The following is a 23,914-nucleotide window of genomic DNA, read 5'->3' as shown; positions in this document are numbered from 1 at the left end:
TGCAGGACGTGGGTGTCCTGGATGACGCGCAATGGTAATCCTATCACTCTCGATCAAGCAATCAACGCAGCTCGTCGTCCCCACGTTCCTCATGGTTTCACCATGGCAATCAAGAACGACATTGAAACCTTCCAGAAAGCTTGGCGATAACTTTCCAGGTGCGTTCATTTGATTCATCCAGTTTGTCCTTTTCCCTCCTAAGTTTTTGCGTTCCTTCCATCCGGGCTCGCAGTTATTGGGGCCGTATTAGGTTCCGGTTCCTTCGCGCTGGTTAGACCCGAGATGCCCTACTTCTCGTTCACGCCCCCTCGCGCCCGTCGTTGAATCTGCTCGCGTCCAACATGCAATCATCTAACACTCCCACCGCAGATGCCGCCATCAATGCGGTTTTGTGGCCGATTTTCCGTTGTCGACCCCCGCGGCAAAGATGAAGCCACCGTCTGCCACCGTTGTCAGTACTAATAAAGTCTGATTAGGCAGTTCTGGCTATAACATTCGTTGGCAAGGACTCCCCGTCCCTGTCAGGGTTTAAGCACTGTCGCCTCTGCGTCGCCCGGACCTTCCCACCCCGCGGCCTACAGGTCATCTCCGTACTCAACAGGCGCAGACGCAGCAAGGCAACACTGACCCTGTGCCTTATCCACCGCTTGCCCGATTCTCCAGCCCGTCCCATCCGTCTCGGTGGTATGCCCCTTTCCCCTACTTCAATGCTCTCCCATCTCGCCCACCCAACCGTTTGCGCGAGGCATCCAGAAAGAACGTGTCGTTCATTACCCCACTGGCAAGTTCCCCTAACACCCAAGACCGTATATGCCTGGGTTTGAAGATCCAATTGGGCAATCTCCTTCAGTAGAGATAACATTGTGGTGCGGAGGTCGGCAAGGTCGTAGGGTGCGAGTTTGGTGATACGCGTGCGAGCCGCGCAGAAGCGTTTTGCCATGGGTTGAGGGAGGAGTGAACGATGCTTGGAGGAGGTTGACGAGAGTGGGGATCCTCCCCCACATCACCTTCAGCCCATTCCTGGATCTCCCCTTCGAAAACGCCGCATACTCCCCACACCGTTCTGTTCGGCTTGACGACTTCCTCGAGTGAAGCGCATGGCGTCACCGGCAACTCCTGTGTATTCCCGAGTGCAAAATCCAGCTGATAAAGGGGACATGGGCTCAGCGCAACACTCGGACGCGTTCAAGTCGCGTTTGATTTTGGGCGTCCGGGGATCTCGGACAAGGGTTAATTTGATTACCGTTGCGCAGGCAGGAAAAATTTGTCAAAATTCTGGCTTGCAAAATTTGCCTGCCTGTGCACAAGTCACCTGAAACGCGCGCGACATCGCCGTAGCCAAGCGCAGCATCCTCATCACGCCCCGCTCCGATTACAACAAGGCGGTGCTGGGAGCCTGGCCGTTCACGGACGCTTCTCCTTCAAGGAAGGGATGACGACGAGCTTTCTTTCGTGCGGACTTGCCGAAAAGGGGACTCCAAGTGAAGATGGCCGGGGCGGCCCGGAAGTCAGAAGGACAGATGCGGCGGTGATTGAACAGTGAGAAAAACGTAGCATTTGCTATATGATTTGGGCGTTCTTGGCTGCCGTGCCGCAGCACTGCCGCTAACTTAGAACGCAAAACCTAAAGTCCGCGGGTTGGGCCGCTGTGGGCAAATGGAAGTTGTGCCCGTGGTGTGCGGCCAGTGGGTCACCGGCCTTAGTATTTGTTGCGGCGTTATGAGCCTTGTGATACCGTGCACAACAACAATTTCCCCTAAAATCTCCTCCGTTTCCCCCTTGTGCAAAGTTCCGTGGTCTGCACCGAGTTCCCAGTTCACCCCCTGTCACCCCCAGGTGTCTCGAGGGGTCGATGCATGTTCGCTTGGAGGCATGCGGTAGGAAACAATAAAGGGGGACCGTTGTGTGAGCGAGCAACGATCCGTTTATAAAAGCAGTGCTCTTCTCCTGTCAAGCTTCCCACGCATCTGTTTCAGAATCTTCCGATCTTTCCACTTTCCACTTCACGGATTCCAAGGCAGCCCCGATTCTTCGTAAACAGCTCAAAGATGCACTCCTTCATCACCGCTTCGATCGTCGCAACCGCCTTCGCCGCTTCGGCATTGGCCCAGTCCTCCCCCGGTTTGGATGGTATCTTCCACCACACAGTTATTCCAACCATCAACTGCGGGCCCGACATTCTGGTCGACGACTTCCATGTTTACAACCGGTCTATGCTCCCAATCCAAGGCGAGAAAGACCCCAGACAGGTCAACCTTCTTGGTGGTGACTATGGAACCGACGGCACCTTGAAGTTCAACGTCAGCGTTGCTAACAAGGACGTGGAGGTCACCCCAGTTTCCGGCGCAAGTTACTTCTTCTTCAAATTTGTAAGTAAAAAATGCCGACGGCCGTCATCGAGCATCTCAAAACTCTACGAAGATTAGCTCGATTTTGGGTCGTTTCCCACGATTGACTTCTACGACCCTTTGCTGATTCAAGCTTTTCATGTTTCCACCATAGGATGCTGGTGCATGTTTCGACCTTTCCGGTTTCAACTCTCTCTCCTTTGACATCATTGCTCCCGTGGGAGGATCTTTCGACATTGGATTGACCCAGAAGTCGGCCGACTGCCACGAGCGTCTTGGTGGGGAGACCTCACAGTACGACAGCAAGTACCTCCCTCTGACACAATTCGTGACGCCCGATGGCACCACCAAGCAGACGGTAAGTCCCCTCATCACTCTTCTACTGCAAGGCACCCAGCTCCGGTTCTGACTCTTCTCATCATAGGTGGTTGTGCCATTCTACTCCCTTGCTGGACCAACTCAAGCCGGCCCGGCCTTTGACTTTGTCCACTTGAAGGACGTGACCTTCATCAACTGGAAGTCCTTCAACTCTGTCTACAAGATCTCCAACATCCGTCTCCGTCGTGCCTGCGGTGAGAACGGCCCCTCGGGCGCCAACCACACCATCTCGGGTGCTGCGCCTACCGGACCCACCACCAGCAGTACCGCTCCCGCCCCAGGTGCGACCGCGACCGCCGGCAATGGTGGTTCCCCCCCCGCATCCTCAGGCAGCGCAGGCGCCGCCGGTGGCTCTGGCTCCAACAGCACCAGCTCTGCTAGCAGCCTCCAGGTCTTTGGCGCGGGACTCGTGACTATGATGATCGGTTCTCTCGTCGCTTTGTAAATCCCCTTCCGTTGAGCCGGGCATTTCTACCTTACATAGTTCTGTTCCCTTAGACTCTCGTCACGGCGTACCCCTGGTGTCTTCCCGCCTCTGATTAGACGTATCCCCCTTACTTGTATCTATTTCCCTTTCTTCTCTTGTTGTCCATCGCGTTCTATGCCGTGAGAACCTTACTTTATTTGGCTCAGACTCTGTCATAGACAATGTACCTGCCCATAATCGGTTTGCGATCGACGTTCTGAATAATATGTCGCTAAAGAATGTACTGTAATGAAATGTCTAGACCGGCTACCTAATGTTTCTCTGTACGCCTCCTCGCCAAGAGTGACTGCGAGGAACCCATCTATCTAGTTCCTATGCACCACGACGAAGAAGTTACGCCAACGTCCCAATACCACCGTCACCACATCCTGAATAACCCCAAATCACGTCCTTCAGTATCCCCAATCCGGAAAATCCACCCCAACTCCGCCCATCTCATCTCAACGCCATATCACTAAACGACGGCGATGTCGCCGATGCTGATGCAGCACGTTTCCTCTCATACGTAAACACGTAAAAGCGATACCGGCGCCTCTCGCCCTTCCAGTCCGCGGCCCCAATCACGTCTTCCACCCACTGGCCCTGTTGTTGGTATCCCTGTGCGTTCGTCTCGTCCGCGGTATCACTCTCTTTGGTGGTGGTTGTGGGAGCGGTAGTGTTGATACAGACAAACCCCTCCCTCGCCATATTCCGCTCAAACGCGACGATGCTGTCGATGAATTGCGGGCGGATGCGGTTGAGGATGATGACATGCGCTTTGTCTTGGTGGGCTGGGATGAATGGATTGGGATCGGGATCGGAGGCAGACGTATCCACCACCTCCCGCAGGACCCTCGGCAGCAGCACGGCATGGTGCGGGTCGTACACGACGTCGGAGGCGATGATGGCGTCGATCGGTGGGTATTCGCGCACTGGCGCCGTGTCATCACAGCTGTCGGTCCCAGCGGAATCGAAGAGCAAGTCACGTCTCGTTTCAGGCCCCAAGTGGTTCCAGTCCAGACCGCGGACACGGACGGTGTTGGCGACGCCGTTTTGGAGGACGTTCGAGCGAGCGGTGCTGAGGATCGAGGCGTGGTAGTCGGTGGCGGTGATCACCACCGCCGGGTTGCCGTTTTCATCCGCTCGCTCCAGCGCCTTTGCCGCGCAGATGCTCGCGACGGCGGTCCCACAGCCAACCTCCAACACATGTCGCTTGGTGCGGAAGTCAAAGGGTAGGGCGTCCAGACGGGTATCGAACACCCGCGCGAGCAGGATCCCGGCGTTCCAGACCTGATTCCCGATCTCGACGTCGTTGCCGGTGTGCGAGGCCGAGGGCTCCGTCAAAGTCAACGTGTGGGTGGAAAAGGTATATGATTCCGTATGAGTTTGGGATTCGGTGGTGGTGGGACTGGGTTGTTCGATGAGGGTTGAGGGGGGGTTGGAGAGGGAGGAGAGGACGGCGGCGGTGATGTCGAGGGCGGCGGAAGCGGCGGGGGAGGAGAGGAGTTCGAGGTCTTCGGTGCGGCGGTAGAGCCAGTTTGTGAGGGCGGGGGTGTAGAGGGCGAGGTCGGATACCGTTGTTTCGGTGTCCTCCTCGTCGTCTCCTTCGTCGTCGTCCCGCTCGTCCTCGAGCACAACCCCATCGTCCACCACATGCTCCTCGCTGGCCGCACCTTCCACCTCATCCTCCTCCTCGGCCTCACCATACCCAGAATCCGTATCATCCGGGACACTCAGCACCCGCCGCCGGCAATCCACAGGCCGCAGTCTCCGTTTATCTTCCCGACCATCCAGACGAAATTGGCGACGGAGCGACACGAGCGCTGAGAGGTATGCGGGGATATCGGCGTCGGAGTTGATGCGTAGTGGGGGTAGCCGCGGGTGCATTTTTCGTGCTGGTTGTGAGGCGGGTTGGAAATCTGCTGCGGGTATCCTTGTGACCTGCGTTGCGTGCGATTATGGGGCCTCTTCAAGTCCGTGATATATATATTGCTGAGCTGTCGGTCTTTCTATCACTCGCCGGGGGTGAGTGAATTGCGGTCGGAGTGGACAACGACACCCTGACTTTATAAGAGTCCGCTTCTATCTAGGCCCCCTTCTATAACGAGCGAGCAAAATAAGCTCAAGTCTATGTAGTGCCCATGTTTAGGTTTCGGCGGGGGTTGTGGGAACAGGAAATAGAACGGTGGGTTGCGGAGTTTGAACAGGCGGAGTCCGAAGGAGGGAACTGGAGAACACGCGCGATCATGCACTAGCGCTAAGCAGAGCCGGCAGTCGAATAGCAAAGAATTTTACGAGTGAGCTTAAGACTCATCTATCGAACTTTGCACTATGAGTTTCTGCGGGCGTCACCAGCGAGTCACGTAATCAATCTTGACACAGTCCAAAGCTTCACAATCGTCCCAGGCTCAGATGGTTTCCGATGGTTGTCCGATGGTCAGCTTCCTCATCAACGAGAAACAGCGCGTTGAGGTCAACCAAACCAATCTCGCACAGCAACTCCGGGACTTTACGGCGGCGCCCAATGCTGGTTTGCTGGAGAAGAAAGCAGCTGAGGAATTGCTACTGAAGCGCAGGGTAGATATCTTGGAAAACAAGATGGCTTGTCTGTGCAATAAGCTGGACGCCCCAGGGTACGAGGAGGCGAAAACCAGCTTTTCGGCCGCGACTGAAGCAGAGATTGAATGAGAGCTATACTTCTGAGAGCAGCGAAGCTCTGAATTTGCAATTTCCTCGACGCAAAGGCTAGTGGATGAGGCAGAAGGTACGTACAGTACAGTAGTCGGCTAGGGTGCAGTTTAGTGGGTTTTGCCCCCGTAACCCACCCGATCCAGAACCCACCAAACTACACTGCTTCTACTGCGCGCGTCCACAGCCCACCAAACTACACTGCTTGCGCGCGTGTTTGACCCCCCATCTCGCAATTCCAAACCCAAAATCACCCTAGCCGGTGCAATTCCAAACCCAAAATCACGCCAAGCATGGAGCAGTTTTCCAGCCCCACCCTATGCGCTGCAGAGGAGTACCCTTGGTCCCAAGATCGTGAGGAATTTGAATTGGAAATGGCCGAAGAAGACTACGACCAGGCATTCACTGAAGCAATTGAGCGGGAGAACGTGGATATTTCGGAAGAACAGAAGATAGAGGCCCGCTTAGGACTAGCCAACTCTCGTCATCAGCACTTGTGCTATGATGATCCACCTATCACTTGATGCTATGACACGGGGGTATAGTGGGCGCACAGGCTTGGTGATGGTTTACAGCCCGTTGGAGGAGGATGTTGAAATAACTGCAGACCCGTTGGACGAGTGATGAAATGGAGAAGGCGGGGGGTTCAGGGGGGCGGCAGCCCCCTTGAGTGGGGTTTTTTTGTAATATATACGTACTATTTATACTAATACACCCCGTCAAATGAGCAGCGTGCAGAGGGGGGTCCAGGGGGGAAAGCCCTGGTGGGGGTGCGGGGGGAACCCCCGCTGTGGTTGTGTGTAGTTTGTTGGGTTTTTCTTTGAGTGTAGTTTGGCGGGTTCTTTTTTGAGTGTAGTTTGGTGGGTTCTGGGATCCGGTGGGCTACGCGCGGAAAACCCACTAAACTGCACCCTTACCCAGTAGTCTTGGTTGAGTTGTGCACGCTCCCTAGAATGCGCTACATCAATCTCAGTGCCATCATGCCCTCTCCCGTAAATCTAGTCTTTCATCTACATCTACAGCAGAGTGCGCAGGAGTGCGTGTATGTCAGATGGCGTCCGGCGTACGGGATCGCCTTGTTGCATACTATAAGTAACGATAGGACTGTATGCACATGCATATTATGTCTCGACATGTCCGACTGTCCAGTGTCGACAGGGCGATCCCGGGGCGATCGGCGGGGGGTTTCCATATTGCAGTGGAGAACCGGGCGCGACTCCCCTCCGAGGCGCCGATCTCCATATTCAAGTTCTGACCACTTCCGCCACGCTTCGCTGTCCACTTTCGCACTCAGAGGACCAGGCGTCAAAGCCTCTCGTCGAAGCCTCTTGTGAGCACACACAGAGCGCTTACTATATAGGGCAGGAGGGACGGTAGTATCTCCCGTAGCTACACACCGCGCTTCGGCAGCAACGAGGAACTCCTCAAAATGGCTGCAATGGTGGACCATGAACACCTCGCCGTCGACATTCCCGAGTTTAACATCCCCCCTGGGCACCACCCGGTGGCTCACCACCATCACCACGACGACGAGCAGAGGCAGCGTTTCCGACAAGCGTCCGTGCTTCGGCGCTCGGTCTCCATAAACGAGGAAGGCACCACCCCACCTGCGTCGACGTTGGCACCTCCCTCTGGTGCAGTTCCTCACCAAACCTGCACTCGCTTCTTCCGCTCCGGCTCCAAGCAGTTCCAAATCGTCGACAACCCCGACGAACTGCCTCCCTGCAACAAAAGCATCGATTCCAATGGCTCCGAAACCGAGTTTTGTGTCATGGGCAGCCCCCAGCACATCGCAGCGCTCAAAACAAAAGTCCTCGAGCTGCAGAAAACCGCCCGCGACGCCGAAGACGAAAAGGAACTGGCCCGTCAGCGCGCAGAGCAGATCAGCGGTGAACTCGAGTCTCACAAAAGCGACCTTCTCCGCTTCACACGCACACTAACCAATGGATCCTCCTCCACCGCGACCATGGTCCACCCGTCCATCAAACAGTATGGACCCATCGATATGGAAATCATGCCGACGGAGGAGCCAAACGGCGATGATGAGCAGCTGAGTCAGATCTTTTGGAAGAAGCCGAGGATCCGCCAGTACCTCATTCGACACACGACGTTGATTAGAGAGGCGGAGGAAAGGACGACGACGTGGCTGGAGCTGTTGTTTGATTTGTTGTTTGCGGGGATCGTAGCCATATTGGGAAGCGCCTACATTGGCACCGAGTCCCCGCTGGATCTCCCGCAGTTTTCGATTCTGTTCCTCATGAGCATCAGGTGCGTGACGGGAACGTTTTCCGCGTTGAGGGACACCGCCTTTGTAACTCGGACTGACTCAATCTGACACTTCTGGCGGAACACAGACCGTGGGTGGACATGGTGATGTACTACAATGTCTTTGCGAGCGACGATGTGGCACAGAAGGGGTTCATTGTTTGGGTACGTAATCCAGCGCATGGACACACCGCCGGCTACCGGCATGGATATGCCCACATCCTTTAACGGCTCTGCAATCCTCAGATCATGGCCCTAGTCGTCGGACTCGGCATCAACTGCACAGAAGCCATTTCCTCAACCCACACCATCTTCATCGTCTTCTACCTCCTGATCCGCTTCTCGTTCGCCCTAACCTACCTCTCCTACTATCCCCTCTTCCCTCAATTCCGCGCCTCCCTCGTCCAATCCGCCCTCCCCTCCTTCGTCAGCGCCGTCTTCTTCATCAGCTCCATCTTCTCAAAAGAGCACAAATACTCCCTCTGGTGGGCAGGGATCGCCTTCGACTACCTCCTCAACCCGTGCATCCTCCTCGCCTCACGATACATCCCCTGGATCCCGCGGCCCGTGCATCGCCTCGCTGTCAGTATCGAGCACCTCTCGGAACGCAACGGCTTGTTCCTCATCATCGTGCTGGGTGAAGTCATGGTCGCCCTCTTCTACACATCCTTCTCAGCCACCCCGGACCTCTCGTACGTCAAAGCGGTCCTGGCACTCATCCTCGCCCTCAACCTCGCCTGGATCTACTTCGACGTCGACGGATCCCGGCAGGAGATTCATGCGATGCGCAGGCACGCTTGGACGGGGATCACGTGGAATCTATCCCACATCCCCATGTTTGGCGCCGTCGTCCTCGCGGGTGTCAGCGTCGAGGTGATGGTGCGCGCCACCGACGACGGTGCGGGTGATCATCACGCCGATGCACCTGGGGGCGGCCACAACTTTTCAACAACAACGTACCGCACCTTCTTTGGATCGCTGGCGGTGACGCTGTCCTGCATGACCGTCATCTCCCTCACCCACAGGTCGCTGCACGCCTCGCGGCTGTCCAAACGCGTGCGCACCGTCGCAAGGATGGCTGTCGCTGTGTGCTTTGCGGCACTGGCCGCGGCCGCGAGTGACGAGCACCCGCTGATGACTTCGGCAAAATGCGTTGCGCTGGCCGCGGGCGCGACGTTGGCGTTGGTTGGGCTGGAAACCTGGAGTCGGTTGGGTGGGATTTCGAGACATGTGCAGGGTGTGGGGACGCAGGATGTGAAGACGGTCACGGAGGAGGGGAATGTTGGGGGGGATTGTAATGGGATGCAGTAGAAGCATGTTCGATCCATGTAGTGATGTAGGAAGGGAGGCGGGGAGGTTGGCTGGGCTGGTTTCTGGCTAAAACCTTCGCGAGGACATACACGCAATGCGTCCATATATTCACATGATTTTTCACACCCAACCTCGACGCCGATGGGTGACATTCCCCATATGTACTCTTAGTTTGTAAATATAATTGAGTGCCTCCTATGTGCAATTCATACGTAGACGATGAGCAACCTTTCATCAATAGACATTCATGGTGTTCATTATATTGAGTTTGCTGGTGTATGTACATATATATTTCAGACTGCTGGTCACTGTGCAGCCCGTCCTCCCATCGACGGCCATGCTTTATGTACCCGTGCGGGTGTATCTGTGCTGCCAGCGGGAACCTTTGAGGATTGTGCACCCATCTAGACTACGTATGATGACTCCAGAGTCGACCCCTCGCGCTCTTGCATGTTCATACTAAGCTGCTTGGCAAGATATGTACGAGTGCGGAGTGGGTCTCGAAAGTGACAGGTAGCCGTCATTACGTGCGCGGCGGACTTGGGGTTTCGCGGACTCCACAATGCAATTCCGCGGATCGAGGGCTCTAGTACCCTTCAAACACACGCCTAGGCCACGATGCGAGGAAGCCAGAAGGAGCTGGAAACGGCGCCAACCGGTCACCGGCCGACTCGCGGAAGCTGCGTGCTCAAAAGTAGTGCAGCGCTATCCCTGCGCGACGATACCGCATTGGATTGGAATTGGAGTGGCGAAACAATCGTAAGCTCGTGGCGGCTCCTTCGGCTTGCCTACGCATGAGGGGTGACAGAAGTCGAAGAGGGAGAAACATTCGGCGTCTCCGGCAGTTGAAGCACAGGGCAGGGGTTCCGGTACAGCGTGTGAGCGAGAACAAAAGCAGAACGACAAAGGCCAAACGACCACGTAAGGGGACCTGCTCGAAGAAACTTAATAACAATTCCCCAGGCCCGACTGTTACTGTAGATGCTGACCATCTTACCGGCCATGCTTGCAACGTCGGACAAACTGAACTTGCGGATGGACCCATACGCTCTCGTGACAACGTAAGCATGCGAGAGACCAACTCAAAACGTTTTCGGATCACCACGACTCCTCTGTTCGGTATTTGTTACAGGCGCTGTTATGCATAGACATCAACCTTTCCCGCGGCAACAAGTACGACAGGAAAAACTTTCGAGTTGTCGCGAGAAGGAACAGGGGGTTCTCTTCCGATTGGAATGAATTAATCTTGGGTGAGGCTACGCTACTCGCTCGTTGCCGCGAATCCGCCATTGAGAAGATTCCGAGAAGATTTTCAGGCGACCGATTCTTTGGAGTTCGCCTGTGCGCTAGAACTCAATTCCTCAGACGGACTCGGCGAAAGCCCCAGGAACACTGGCTGCAATTCCCATCTCTTTTTACAAAGGTGTGTGATAGTCGCGCGGCATATCGCTGATGGGAAGGGGCCTTGTCCAAAACGTGGAGATATTTACTATGTCCTCTCCCTGGGGTCGTAGTGAATGTCTGTACGGATCCTTGTGCTTAATGACGAAAGAAGAGACTAGCCAGCATTTTCATCGGCTCCCATATGGCCGTTAGATATTTGACTTCCAACCCATTGGTCAGATCGACAGATGCCATCGACATCTGCGCCGCTCTTCCGCAACATGCAACGTCCATTCTTCCGGAGGCCACATGCCCTTTGGGACTATTACACAAGTTGGATTACGGGGCGCCTGAGCACTGAGCACTGAGCAGCAGTGCAGCACCGGCCAAGCACAGACGACAAGCCATTTGCAGTCGTCCCCGTGTTTGTCGCCCGAACATCCATACAGGCATAGAGGGAGGCTCTGCTCGGTATTGTATATAATAGATAATTTGCATTGCAAAGCGTTGTGGAGAGGTGGTGCCATGCCGACGCCTAAATCCGGTAGGGCAACCCCACACTCGGAAGTCACAACGCACCGGAGACTCCGGTTTTCCGTATGAAGACTTGGCATTTTGGATACGGGGTGGATGAAATCGAAGGGCTGCGGCCAAGCTGTCGAACCTCGTCAAACATCTGAAGGCTGACCGTCTCCGCGGTGTTCGGTTGGGGACATACACCCGACGGTAACGGCTCCGCGGCGACCCATATCCGCCTCCTCCGAGCTTGTGAGGAATCACTGTGAGGATGCTTCGCAGACGGCAGACTGGCGGTCGCTTTAATTTGCGTGTTAATTTGAATTATGGGGACGGAGTATGAGAAAAAGGATTGACATCCTGGTGACGAGCGCGCGCCCAACTCCGCGGACCGCGTTCTCAAGCGTTCTCATTGGTCCACTTAATTAACAGCTACCCGTCAATTTCCATCCCGTCAACCCCACCCTGACTTTTCTCCCCAACTGGTTATGTTGATCTAATAGAGGGCGCTGTGTAATGATGATGGCCCTCCTCACCAGCAAATCCTGATCACACCGCAGAAAGCTCGGGATCTGTTTCCGCCGCCGGCATCTGTGCCTAATTAGATACACCGCTCTGTATCAGAGTGGGGCATGTTCAGCAGAAAGGCAGTTGCCATCGCGGGCAGAATCTCCCTCGTGGAATAGAGGACTCCAAGCAGCTGTCGGCACCTGTCGGCCCAGGCGCTGATGTAGTGGCCACTCGATCGGTCGGGGGGAAAGTATCCCGACCGTTCGACATCAATGCATCCGCGTTCCGCCCGCAGTTCGCCACAACCGCCACCACGCCGTAAGTATCGCTGAACTTTTCTCAACGGTTGCTACAGCGTATTCAATCCGTCCAAGCTCTGTGCAATGTCAGGCGGTTATGAATGGATCCGTGGGGGAGGAAGTATCCGTCTAATCGCGGTGTTTCGTCATGCGGTCGCGGAAGAATCTCTGGAGCGAATGCATCTGCAGGAATGTATGCTGCCGGTGGTGTTCTTCTCTTTGTATGCGTCGAGAGGGTCAAGGCCTGCCGTGTTTCTCTTGAAAGTTGGAACACCATAAATAGTGCGGTTGGCGAGGCATGTCCCTCTCTGCACATCATCCAACGGCAACGGTCAATTCAGCAACAGGGTCCCGCCACCATGAAGATTTCGCTCGCAGTTTCCCTTTTGGGCGCTTTCGCCAGCCTCCAGCCCGCCTTCGCCAAAATCTTGTGGCGTGGCGACTTCGAAACGAGCGATATCAACCAATGGGGCGTTAAGGAGAACCCCGGCGGTCCTGAACGGTTCCAAATCGTCACAAGTCCTTTGCGTCAAGGAAAATACGCTCTGCGTGTAGAGACTCGTCAAGGTGATAAGTACAAAACCAGCAGTGGCAATCGCAATGAGTTGTCTCGCGAGGATGGTAAGCGGTCAGAAGCCTTTTTTTTGGCAATTGTCTTTACATTCTGAGCTTCCGAAGTAACATTAACTCTGGTTCAAAAGTGATCATCAACAAAGGCGAGGAAGAGTTTTATCGTTGGAGCGTTCGCTTTGACGAGAATTTTCCGTCGCCGGCCGGTACCTGGGAGGTCCTGGCGCAGTGGCATTCGCGCTACAGTGCCGTCCCGGTTGGGTTGGCATTGAACGTGAGTCATTGATCTCCTGCCGCCATCGGTTCATCCGTGCGTTGGAAAACTAATTTCCTCATTCCTAGGGAGAAAAAGTATGTATGAGCGTCGGGCAACCGCATTGTGATAAGCCAGGGTTCGGGCATTTACATCGCTTCGGCTTTTCAGTTCGAATGGCTCGTCGGAAATGAGATGGATGGTCCCTGGCCTGGCACTCAGGTACGTGACGTTTGCGTGTGCGGACATGTTGTAGCGATGGCGAATGCCCTTTCACTCACGGTCATCCGTTGTCTTCGCGCAGGTCAATGCCTGGAACACTCCTCTCAAACGAGGGATTTGGTATGACTTCATCGCCCATTTCAAGTATGTCGAAACACGCGCGTAGGCGGTGTCTCACATAGCGTGGCTGATCCTTCGATCTCGTTACTTGAAGATGGTCTCCTGAGAAGAACCAAGCGAGCACAAGCCTCTGGGTGAACGGGGCCAAAGTGGTCGACGGCATCAAGGCGCCCAACATGTACCGCGGAGAGACCAACTGTAAGAGCTGCTTCATCCGCCTTTCGGAACAAGCTCGAGACAATTGGCAAAAACGTTCTTCCTCCCGACACCTGGACTTTTAGATCTCAAGGCTGGTCTTTACCGCAAGGATACGATCAAACCCGCCGGCGTCATTTACCATGACGGCTGGATGCTCGCGGACCGGTGAGTGCATCACGAGCTTTGTATTTCATTTTCATTTTCCGCAACTCCGCTGGCTGACGTTTCTCAATATTTCTTCTGAACGCGTTTTTAGCCTCGACGACTTGTTGACCGACGGCTACCAGATCACCCCTTACGACCCTAACCATCTGCAGGGTGGGACTTCCGGCAACACCACCATACCCCCCACCGTTCCCCCCACCACTCCGCCCACTGGTGACTGCACCGCCGCGAAGACCCAGTTCATGGCCTGTGTCAACAAGTGTAGCCGCCAATTGTAGACTTGTAGAGATCTCGTTACCCTTGTGTAGCTGTCAAGTGTAGACTACAAGACTTGTTGAGAGAACATTTCCCCTTCTCCCCGCGACTACTCTGTATATGAAATCTGCAATTCAACAGAGTCACGTACGCATACACATGAGTACATGAGTACATGAGTACCCGAATCATGAGGTTTCAAATTCGTTCCTGGCTCTTCATTTCTCCCGAGGACTTGTAACTTATCAGTGCTCACTTTGCCATCGCGAAGTGGCTGATGGTTGACCCTTAGGCACCGGCGTCGGAATTCAAGACCCTTACTTCCGACCCCTCTGACCGACTGAACAAGATTTTGTCCGGGTCCGAGTAACCAAATAGGATCTGCGAATTGGCCCGCTGAATAGCGCCATGAAAGACCAGACGGGACCCTGCCCCGTACACACGGACATCCATATCACGACGACCCTCCGCAGTCATGCAAGCATCCTTTATGCTGAAGATGGCTGGACACAGCGGATCATGTCCACCGGGTCTTTTCAAGCTGTCCACCCCCTCCCCTGCCTCCCCCCCCTCCCTCCCCCCCCCCCCCCCCCTCCCCCTCTTCCCTTCCCCCCACCTCCCTCCCCTCCCCTCCCCGCGCCTCCCTCCCTCCTCCCCCCTGGTGGCGACCGTTATAATTCGGGTGGTGATCCGGATTCGAGCATTTGGATGAACGGTGACCTGGAGGTTGGGCCGACGTAGTCGTCCGATGCTGTCAGTAAGTGCACAACACTTGAAGACGCCTGTCTCTCCGTCTGTCGTCCTAAGGTCCAATTGCACACCGCACGATGCTTTATCCAGGAGACCTTGAAGCTGTCCGCAAGTCAAGTGGGCGAATTCATGATCCTAGCGTTCGTGCGCGTCTATGAACTTGCCACCCTTTTTTAACTCCGTTTGTTCGTCCCTCTCGCAGCACCGACGACCGCAACGATGACTAGACACAAGCGCGGAAACATGTTCGCCGTCCTTGCGGACGACTACGAACCGCCGGAGCGTCCGAAAAAGGTCATCGTCGAAGAGTATCCGAGGTTCCCGGATGAGTTGCCAGAACAGGTTAGCTGTTCCTCCTACACACCGCCAAAGCTGGTTCAGATCTACTACCGACGGAAGTGGGACAAACGTGTCACCCGGGATATCTTTCGGCAACATTGTCTCGCAAAGCACAACGCCATCAAAGAAAGCCCTGAACGTATTACCACCCCGTTTCATATCGAGATGATCAAGAACGGCTGGATGGGCTACCATGCGCAAAAACATCATCTAGGCGGACACTACGAGGATACTTGGCGGCATCCGGTGTGGAGCTTCCATCGATATGGCAGGAGTAGGACCGTCCTGGAGCAGGACGTAGAGACTTCCTGCATCGGCACCTTGCCTCAAGGCACAAAGCTCTTCATCGGAGGGTACCATGAGGAGTTTTGTGATTTTGACTACTTCATCTATAGTGATGTCACCGTCGTGAAGCCGGACGGAACCATCGAACTGCTTCAGTACCATACGAATGACTTTCCACCAACCGATGGCCATACGGCAACGCTTCTCGGCCATGACACACTCATCCTCATCGGCTCTATTGGTTATCTCGATGCCCGTGGTGATAAAGCACAAGTGTGCGTATTGAACTTGAACACTATGAAATGTCAGGTGTTGACCGACACAAAAGGGGACGATCCCGGCTGGATCAGTAAGCACTCTGCCGAGCACATAGGGGACGGCCGGATTCTGATCACTGTTTCGGTCCCCGACTGGACCAAAATGCGCAACGGTTGTCGGCCGGGTCGCTGGATTTTCGATACGCAAGATTCCTCATGGTCGGCGCTACCGCTGACCGACGATGAGATAGCCCAAACCCGTCAATACGAAGACAACATCAAAAATGGCGTCTATGACACTGAGCTTCGGTATGAACGAATCAATGAAGGGAACAAGGAAAGCATGCGCGACACCGACGATCTACTCCGTCAAGTTGAGGACCTGGTCAAAATGGAAGAGAATTACAAGGAAATCGAGCGGCTACTGAAAGAATTGAAGGAGCAGGCGGAGGAGTACACCATCGAGACAAAGCAATATAGGGACGATAAGAGAGGGTTGCGCTCGTTGACCGACGCAAGGGAGCGGAAGATCGAAGAGGCTAGACTCAAACGCATATTTGACAATCGGGCTGATCGTCGAAAGGACATACGAAAACTGCGGCAAGAAATAGATAGACTCTGTGACTTGAATGCAGTCTTGTCCAAAGAATGCAGAGGCACAGATTGATTAGAGTGCGTGGGAAAGATCATGTTTCTATAGAGACACGGACGCGAAACTTGAGAAAGCAGAAGGCGATTGAGAAACTCAATAGAAGGAAGCGCGTGATGATTTGCCTCTTTTCATTGCAAAGTACTTCTACGTTCTATCTGTATCCTATCCTGTCTATTCCATTCTATTCTATTCTATGTGAGTCCCGGGTTCTTCTTTGGTTTCTTCCTTTCTAAAGTCCGTCAAGCTGCAACAGACTTGACCCTCAAATCGTATTCCAGGACACCCCAATTCGATCGGCATCTCTATCATCGATGGCCTTCTATACCGTGACGACAAGGTGAACTCATCGAAAACATTAGGGCTCCGAAAGAGTATCATCTTGAGGTATGCAGGCGTGTCCGCTTCGTTGGCCAGTCGTCGATCATCGATCAAGTCCTGCGGAGACTCGTCCTCTTCAGGTAACAGTGGCTTTCGGAAGCGTTGATTTCCATACGTGATCCCTTTCTCCTGAAAAGCCTAGACGCCGCTGCTTGTTCCTAGATATGGCGCGGGGTCCTCAAAAGTTGCCATGAAGTTCAGCGTATCCTCTGAGGCGTGATAAAGAGCCCGTGTCCAACCGGAGGTGCCAAATATGGCTATTCCGGGGAACCGTTTCACGCGGTAAGGGTGGTGCTCCCTTGCAGTCGGGAACGTCGGAGCTTGGGAACCCTTGACGCGTGAGCAGCAACGCGTGTGTCAGTAATCAGGGGACGCCATCGTTTCGTCTTCACATGGTCAATTCCGAAGATGTGCTCCGGCTTCAAGGAGAGCGCAAGGATGGTGCGACTATTTCTGTAGTCAGTTGGACGCACCTTCCATCGGCTTCAAGGAGGATGGTAGGGCTCATAAGGAGAAGGCAAGGGCATATTGTAAGGAAACCGTACGGGATTTCCGGGTGAGTGCAGGGGAAATGGGCCAACAATATGGTCTCACCTCTCGCGATTTGGAGGCGTAAACAACAGCGGTTGACATATTTTGAATAGCGGGATTCCCAGTTGGTGAGCTTTAGCGCTTTCATCGTCTATCAATGTACCCTCCACGGACCTGCATCCGCCTAACGACATCCTCCGAATGGACATTCCTGACCTCTTCGGCGTACGCAATTGTACATAGACGACTCATTTCCATAGTGTAAGTCAGACATCTAGACTCATCGGATTGCAAATGTTATATAATAGGACTGCCCAATTTTGCATGTATACAAGACTTTTCAAGAAATTGCACATGTATCTCGGTCAGAATTCTTTCAGTGGGGAGGGCAGCAAACGTACGGTACCCGCATACAACATACCCAATGGCAAAACCGACTGCAGCGGATTGCGGGATTTCGAGGTCCTCGCCATTGAGCGGAGAGGCATAAGGCTCGGGTCGTTCGGCCAAACATGAGTCCATCACGCTGACGCACAAGGTTCTCCACAGCCTCACTGAACAGGCTTCGCAATTGCCTTGGGTTCATGTCTTTCCCCCTTGTTGCGTTCAACGCCCCGCCGCACCCGCAGCTTCTCCATCCGCGACCCCATTCACCCGTCCCTTACTTCCATTCTCTCCTGGCCCATAAATCTTACGCCGTGCAAGCTCCAAAAGCCACCGCTCATAAATTCCAGTATCAAGGGAGCGCAGATACTCCAGTGCAGTCTCACGTCCCTGCACGCGGACGCGTTCATACAGTTCGTGATCATGCAGCGCCGCATGTATGATATGCAGCCAGGGGTCGGGGTCATTGAACGGGATCTTCCACTCGCCCAGCCTGCTCATCACCTCCACATCCGTTTCCTTCTCTCCCGACATTGGAGTGACAGGCACGACCCATGGTACGCCGAGATGGGCTTCCGGTAACCCGCCAGCGTCGGATGAGACGACGGGGATTCCACGTAGCAGTGCCTCGACGACCACGAGACCGAAGGCTTCGTAGCAGACCGAGGGCACGACGAGGAGTTTTGTCTGTGCGAAGAGATCGTCGATACGTTTGGTTGAGGGAACGACTGTTGCGTTTGGCAGTGCTTCGTACTCCTCCACGACGTGGTCCACCATTGACCATGATTTGACCACCAGGAACTCGATGTCGGGCATTAGACGGATGATCGAGTGCGCGATCTGGAATCCTTTGAGCGGGCCGGGGTTGATAAATGTGACGTAGGTCTTGTCGAAGTTGTCGTAGAAGGTGAGGTCCTCAGGGTTATCGGCATAGATAACGGGGTGGTTGTGAAGGGCTTTGCCGTGGGTTATGCCGCCGAAGTGCGTAAAGTAGGCCTGCACGGCTTTGCTAACGGCCCAGAGGGCATCAACGTCCTTGAGACGTTGATGCTGAGCCTTAGTTTCACCAGCAACCGCGTAGGGTCCGAACGGCAGGTTGTTTACATCGTGCGCGACAAAGACTCTCACGCACTGCGGCAGAGGCATGCGCTTGTCCATTGCGATTTTCAGACTTCCGCGTTCGTTCATTACAAGATGCGTCGGCTGAAACTCCTCAATGAGCTCGTACACGAATTTTTGCCGGGCTTGGTAAATGCACTTCTCGTCATCCACATCGCCGCTATTCGCTTCCCCATGATCGTCGTCATTTCCGCCCTCCAACCACGTACTGTATCTCTCAACGTCCTCAGTCTCCTTCGAATCAAACACGTCAGCGTACTGCTCCGCTTCAAGGCCCACGACCTCCAATTCTAGGTAATTGAATTTGAACACATCGATATGGTGCTGTTTTCGTTGCTGTTCCGCGGTGTCCCCTGTACTGATGGAGGTACCAAATGGTCGAGAGCCGACGTGAACAACGTCTTTCAGTAGCTTGAGGTCCTTGCGATATGGGAGCGCGAGCATTAGAACGGTGTGGCCAGCAGCGACCATTGCACGGCAGAAAGCGAGGTTGGCGCGGTAACCGCCGGACGAGGCATGGAGGCCGTAGGCGCTTTGAGTAAGGAAGATACGCATTTTGCCTCCTATGAGGTGGAAACGAACGCCGGTAGTCAGTTTCTGGCGAATACGTTTTGCATTCTGTTCGCGGTTCTGTTCTGGCCCATACCTGCGTCGCTATGGCTTATGGTGGAGACGGTCATGTTTCCAACAGTTCCTAGCATGTAGCTGCGCAGTGGTGTTGAGGGGAGGATAGGATTGCGGCAGTTCGTTTGGGGCCGTCCAGACGTTGCGGGTCTACATGTACTGTGCCTTCCCTGAGAAAAGTTCCCACGAAGGAGGAAGTCTCAGACAGACCGAGGGACTGAGCGACCGCGTCTCCTTGAGAATTACATACTGTACATGACGACGTCACTCACGCCTTCCGTCAGCAGAAATGGGACATTCGCTCAAGGACCCAACCCCCCTCCGGCTTAGTTGAAGACTGATATTGCGATACATATTACGAAAGGGTACCAACCGAAGTCTCTCTGGCAGACCACGATGTCGCCTCACGGACGGGACCTACTTTCAATATCATTGCCCAGAGGGAGAAAGTCAAGAATAGCTGCGCCAAAGACGTCTTCGTGAACTTCGGTTTGCGCTGACCACAGCGGAGGCCCGGCTGGTTGACAAGTATCGCCAAGACCTGTCTTTCGAAGAGAGCAGTCGAACAGAACGTGGATCACTCCATGGAGAGATTTTATGTGCCAGTACGTAGATTCACGGAAATCCTACCTTCTCTGAAAAAGTGTGAGGTGTAAACCTATCTTGATCTCGACAACGAAGATGAAGCACATAGCTGACTCGTCTACATTGAGACACCATTGGAAAGTGGGGGTCGAAAGGTTCTTAGATCCCTCGAGCGCGAAGCGCAGGGTTCCTGGAGTGTGGGAAGTGCACACAGATTAGGAACGCAAATCAGAGCGAAGCTGTTTTACATCACCTCCTCTGCGTCATTTGGAGTTGATGTAAATCTATGGGCGTAAGATTTTTACCCATATCTAGCAACATGCAAAATGTCGGTTAGGGATGGTCTCTATGTACATAGGCTGCATCTGTACTTCTGTTACTTCCGGCGTCGACCGTCGTAAATAGGAAGAAGTCTGGATAACCCCGCCATAGAACAGGTGGCAAAGGCTTTGGTCAAACGAAAATGATTTTGGCCCCCTATTGGACGTACGACATTGCGGAATGGTTTTGACTCCCCAAGTGTGCTATACCACTCATGCCTGCTTCTTGTTCATACTCATATCGATGTCCACCCAAGGACCGTACCATCCTGGGCACTCGTGTCGTTCAAAATGCTTCCAGATTCGGGTTGAATGCAAGACGGACTTCGCGTTGGTCTTGTCGGGTTTGGTGCGTGACTCCGCAATTGACAGGCTACGTAATCAACGCGTTCCAAGTCTCGACGCGTTTTCGCCCGTTCTGAGTCCAAATTCACCTCGCAAGATTGCATTGCATGGTGTTCGCAAGGAGTATAAGAAAGACTGCGGACCTCCGTCCTGCCAAGGCAAAATCGGATAACATCCTTTCCAAAAGTCCACCGGTGTACTGATCTTCATGCCAGATTCCCATCCGCCTCCGTATAGGCTTCCGATCCGCCTAGGATCCAATCCTGTACAGAACAACACATTATCGCTACGCTCTTCCTCGAGTGTATCCAAGAATCCCCGCGACAAGATCCTCCGTCCTGAGACTGGATACAATGATAGAATAAGAAGTGGGCTGTCGTATTATAGTTTCGAATATCCCACCGTCCCATGACTTGTCCGCCTTCATGCGTTACGTGATCGAGCCTTTGAATTGGGGATGGCTGACGAGCGTATCCGGAATGGGTTGACACGGCAAACACATCCCGCAGTGCATGTATGTCGCACGGGCCTATGGTGTGCAACGAGACCCATATATCCTGGTGTATGTAGGCACTTACATTTCGAAAGGTTTGTTTGGAAGTGTCAAGCATTCTGTCCTTACAGGTATGTTCTTCAACAAGCATGGTCATCATCTGTCCGGTTTGCATTAACTTCCACAATCTTTGTACAAGCTTTGCCGACGCTCATTCGTGGGTACTACAAGAAGGTTGAGCCCGTCCATGCTTTTTGGGTTATCGTTGTCTGAAAGACATGTTATAGATTTGAGGGTGTGAAGCGCTCCCGTCGCCGCTTGTGCTGTCCTTTTACAGAAAGCAGCCTGCTCGCACGTGGCTTGCGAGATCGAGAGTTAAGCGTCAAGGAGTGGCTTTTCGCAAACGCGCTGTACGTAAGCAAGCGGGGACGAGGCGCGACAGAGGCTTGACTGAATCCATGAACGCCAAGTGAGCGGGCAGGAGAATACTAGCGATCCGTGAGCAGCATGGAAACGGCCATTGGAGACTTGGCTCTAGCACCATGGGCAAGCTAAAATATGGAGCAGTCGCGCTTTCTCTGCGAAGAAAGCAGCAGCAGTAGTAGCCTGGGCGATTTGGATTTTGAGAAGTGGGATCATTCGGAGGCTTCGGTGCCGATGTTGATGTCCAGCGTTATAAAAGGGAGACTATACTTTTCAAGCACTCCCGCTCAAGCAGATCCCTCAAGCGACTATCCGATCACAACTCTCACACACACAAGCAAGCACCACTCATCGCAAGCAATGTGTTCCGCAGCCCTCTTCTGTCGGTCGGTATTGACGGCTGCAGCGCTCGTAATATTTTTAGTGACGTTCTTTGTCGTAAACTATCCGGAGATCCGCCGCAGCCGCTTTGACGCTGCTAACATGACGGTCGACGAAATCGACATTGCCTCTCGCTACTGCTGCGAGCGCAGCTGCGACGACACCTGCTCAAATTCCTTCTTCGGCACTCGCTGCGACGCTATGCAGAACGCAGCGCAAGCCCTCGACCCAACAAAGTGCACCGCAAACAGCACAAACGCTGCTCTCTGCCCACTCTCCGGCCCCGCGGCAACATGCGACAACGGCGATTACTGTTGTGCGACTTGCTGCTCGACGTGCCAGAGCTGCACTACCTCATGCTCGGGGACCGGATCGTCGCAATCATGCACAACATCATGCAGTTCATACGAATGCAACTGTTACTGCTGTTCGGAAACCGCCCACCAGCAGTGTACCATGCAATGCAACCTCTGCTACGCTGTCGAGATGCATGTTGAATTCAACGACCGATGGAGGCGGAAAACCACGGCGGAATTGAGCATGGACTTCAAGCGGGATTTAAATGCCGCTCAGGTGTTTTTCAACGCCCATCTCCCAAACTCGACGTTTGTTGGGTACTACGATACGCACGACACGTCCGTCATTCTCTTGTCTCGCGACTTCACCGTCAAGCCGTGGATCGGACTTGCCTCTGCCACGCTCCCCCTGTTCTTGGCCGTCCTCATCAACACTGCCTGGGTCATCGACGTTTCCATAGATCGCGTCAAATGGCTTCGATGGGAGCTGCGGCTTACACGGTCGATCGCTCCTAGCATTCCTGTCGCCGCTTCCAGTGCAATATGGCTTGGCCTGCTCATCCCGCTGGCTGTCCTCGTTCCCGTCGAGCAACTTGGGTACATCACGCCGGCAGGCCGGACGGCGCTCACGGTCTGCATCCCGATCGTGCTGGTTGTTGGATGGATTCCGCTGGCGATTCATGGATGGAGGCGGTTCCAGCTTTTTCGAACGACGACCGCGGCCGCTCGGCCGCCTCCTCCTGCAACTTATGAAGAGTGCTCCACGGACCAGCTCCCGGCATACAGTAAGGCATAGCCTGTGTGGACCTCGGCATACGTGCTTAGTTTGTGAGCCTCCACGTATGCCGCAGACCCTCTCTCAAAGGCTGCATCGTATGTACATATCATCTTGTAACGACAGTGCGTTATTTACAATTTTATGCTTAAGCGGTTAGCCAAAGCCTCCCAGTTTGTCGCAGGCGGCCGGTAATCCATCTCAGGAATACTGTATAGCAGTTGGCGATGTTCAAAAAGTCCCCAAATCCCTTGAGCATACACCGGTCGTGTTCATGTACGCCTGGCGCACTGGGTAACGAGTTGAAATGGACATTCCTAGTTCGTCACCACCCTGTGCCCAGGCCCAGCATCAGTAACTCTCGCAAATGCTAGTCGACAGGACGCAAAACACCTGTCGGACATACAGTACGCATGGCACACATGAACAATATGTGGCCAAACTATGGTCGCTTCGGTGGGGGCACATGCCGTACATGTACGCCAGACGGCGAGACTCACAATAAGCTCCGTTTCAATCCCGTGCGAGAGATTCTACCCCACGAAGGCCTGGCGCTATAAGTATGAGGCACATCGACTCTCAGACGAGACGAAGGCGCCCATTTCGCGTCCTCCCAGTGACGCAGCTTCAAGACCTTTTGGGTTACCGGCACTCCCTCCCAGACGACGACAACGATGTTGATATGGAATAGCAGTTTATTGGCGCAAATTGCATCAGCAGTACGTATAGAATACATAGGGGCGGGAGGGAGTGGTGTTCTTGATGTACGGCGTGGGAAACTATGAAGAAAGTGAAAGGAACTACAGGTTACGTACGCAAAGTGGCAATTGAAAGTGAACTGAAAGACCCCCCCAACCAATTGTTCAATTATGAGCCACGTGATCCCACCCTCGCGTCCTTTAAACCCAAGAGATCCAAGCTTCGTTCCGGCCATCCCAGGGTCGCAATCCCCCTCAGTCTCTCCTGCTTCTCCCAACGAGATGAGCCAATTCGCTCATGCTACTCTGAACTCCAATCTGTGATTTTTGAG

At 54.0% G+C, this 23,914-nt stretch overlaps 7 protein-coding genes across 7 annotated transcripts; 5 read left to right on the top strand and 2 right to left on the bottom strand.

The window, feature by feature from the left end:
- Positions 1-1,651: 1,651 nt before the first annotated feature.
- On the top strand, positions 1,652-3,452 carry EV422DRAFT_535323 (uncharacterized protein). The gene is made up of 3 exons (XM_053070735.1): positions 1,652-2,369; positions 2,503-2,706; positions 2,773-3,452. Exons 1-3 carry the CDS (start codon positions 2,049-2,051, stop codon positions 3,169-3,171), a joined length of 924 nt encoding a protein of 307 aa, XP_052924060.1. The 5' UTR covers positions 1,652-2,048; the 3' UTR covers positions 3,172-3,452.
- On the bottom strand, positions 3,155-5,342 carry EV422DRAFT_119748 (uncharacterized protein). The gene has a single exon (XM_053064661.1). The coding sequence runs from the start codon at positions 5,077-5,079 to the stop codon at positions 3,649-3,651; it is 1,431 nt and encodes a 476-aa protein (XP_052924059.1). The 5' UTR covers positions 5,080-5,342; the 3' UTR covers positions 3,155-3,648.
- Positions 5,343-7,216: 1,874 nt separating this feature from the next.
- On the top strand, positions 7,217-9,706 carry EV422DRAFT_119714 (bacterial low temperature requirement A protein-domain-containing protein). Its single transcript, XM_053064660.1, has 3 exons — positions 7,217-8,148; positions 8,235-8,310; positions 8,392-9,706. Exons 1-3 carry the CDS (start codon positions 7,310-7,312, stop codon positions 9,454-9,456), a joined length of 1,980 nt encoding a protein of 659 aa, XP_052924058.1. The 5' UTR covers positions 7,217-7,309; the 3' UTR covers positions 9,457-9,706.
- Positions 9,707-12,405: 2,699 nt separating this feature from the next.
- On the top strand, positions 12,406-14,103 carry EV422DRAFT_119662 (polysaccharide lyase-domain-containing protein). The gene is made up of 8 exons (XM_053064659.1): positions 12,406-12,785; positions 12,866-13,008; positions 13,077-13,085; positions 13,159-13,209; positions 13,292-13,353; positions 13,424-13,527; positions 13,611-13,692; positions 13,784-14,103. The coding sequence occupies exons 1-8, from the start codon at positions 12,524-12,526 to the stop codon at positions 13,968-13,970; spliced, it is 900 nt and encodes a 299-aa protein (XP_052924057.1). The 5' UTR covers positions 12,406-12,523; the 3' UTR covers positions 13,971-14,103.
- A 469-nt stretch (positions 14,104-14,572) lies between these two features.
- Positions 14,573-16,347, top strand: EV422DRAFT_535304 (uncharacterized protein). Its single transcript, XM_053070734.1, has one exon. It carries the CDS (start codon positions 14,917-14,919, stop codon positions 16,243-16,245), a length of 1,329 nt encoding a protein of 442 aa, XP_052924056.1. The 5' UTR covers positions 14,573-14,916; the 3' UTR covers positions 16,246-16,347.
- A 1,169-nt stretch (positions 16,348-17,516) lies between these two features.
- On the bottom strand, positions 17,517-19,486 carry EV422DRAFT_119599 (uncharacterized protein). The gene is made up of 2 exons (XM_053064658.1): positions 19,289-19,486; positions 17,517-19,205 (listed from the first exon to the last, which is right to left on the bottom strand). Exons 1-2 carry the CDS (start codon positions 19,341-19,343, stop codon positions 17,746-17,748), a joined length of 1,515 nt encoding a protein of 504 aa, XP_052924055.1. The 5' UTR covers positions 19,344-19,486; the 3' UTR covers positions 17,517-17,745.
- Positions 19,487-21,819: 2,333 nt separating this feature from the next.
- EV422DRAFT_487519 (uncharacterized protein) lies at positions 21,820-22,539 on the top strand (the record flags this gene model as incomplete). The annotated part of the gene is made up of 1 exon (XM_053067397.1): positions 21,820-22,539. A coding segment is annotated over one exon (720 nt), but the record flags the coding sequence as incomplete, so codon positions are not given.
- Between the last annotated feature and the right edge of the window lie 1,375 nt (positions 22,540-23,914).

This window comes from Fimicolochytrium jonesii (genome assembly GCF_025526975.1).
Source record: "Fimicolochytrium jonesii strain JEL569 chromosome Unknown EV422scaffold_18, whole genome shotgun sequence".
NCBI lineage: Eukaryota > Fungi > Chytridiomycota > Chytridiomycetes > Spizellomycetales > Powellomycetaceae > Fimicolochytrium > Fimicolochytrium jonesii.
The sequence above is the reverse complement of the archived record's forward strand: the minus strand, read 5'-3'. Positions and strand labels throughout refer to the sequence as shown.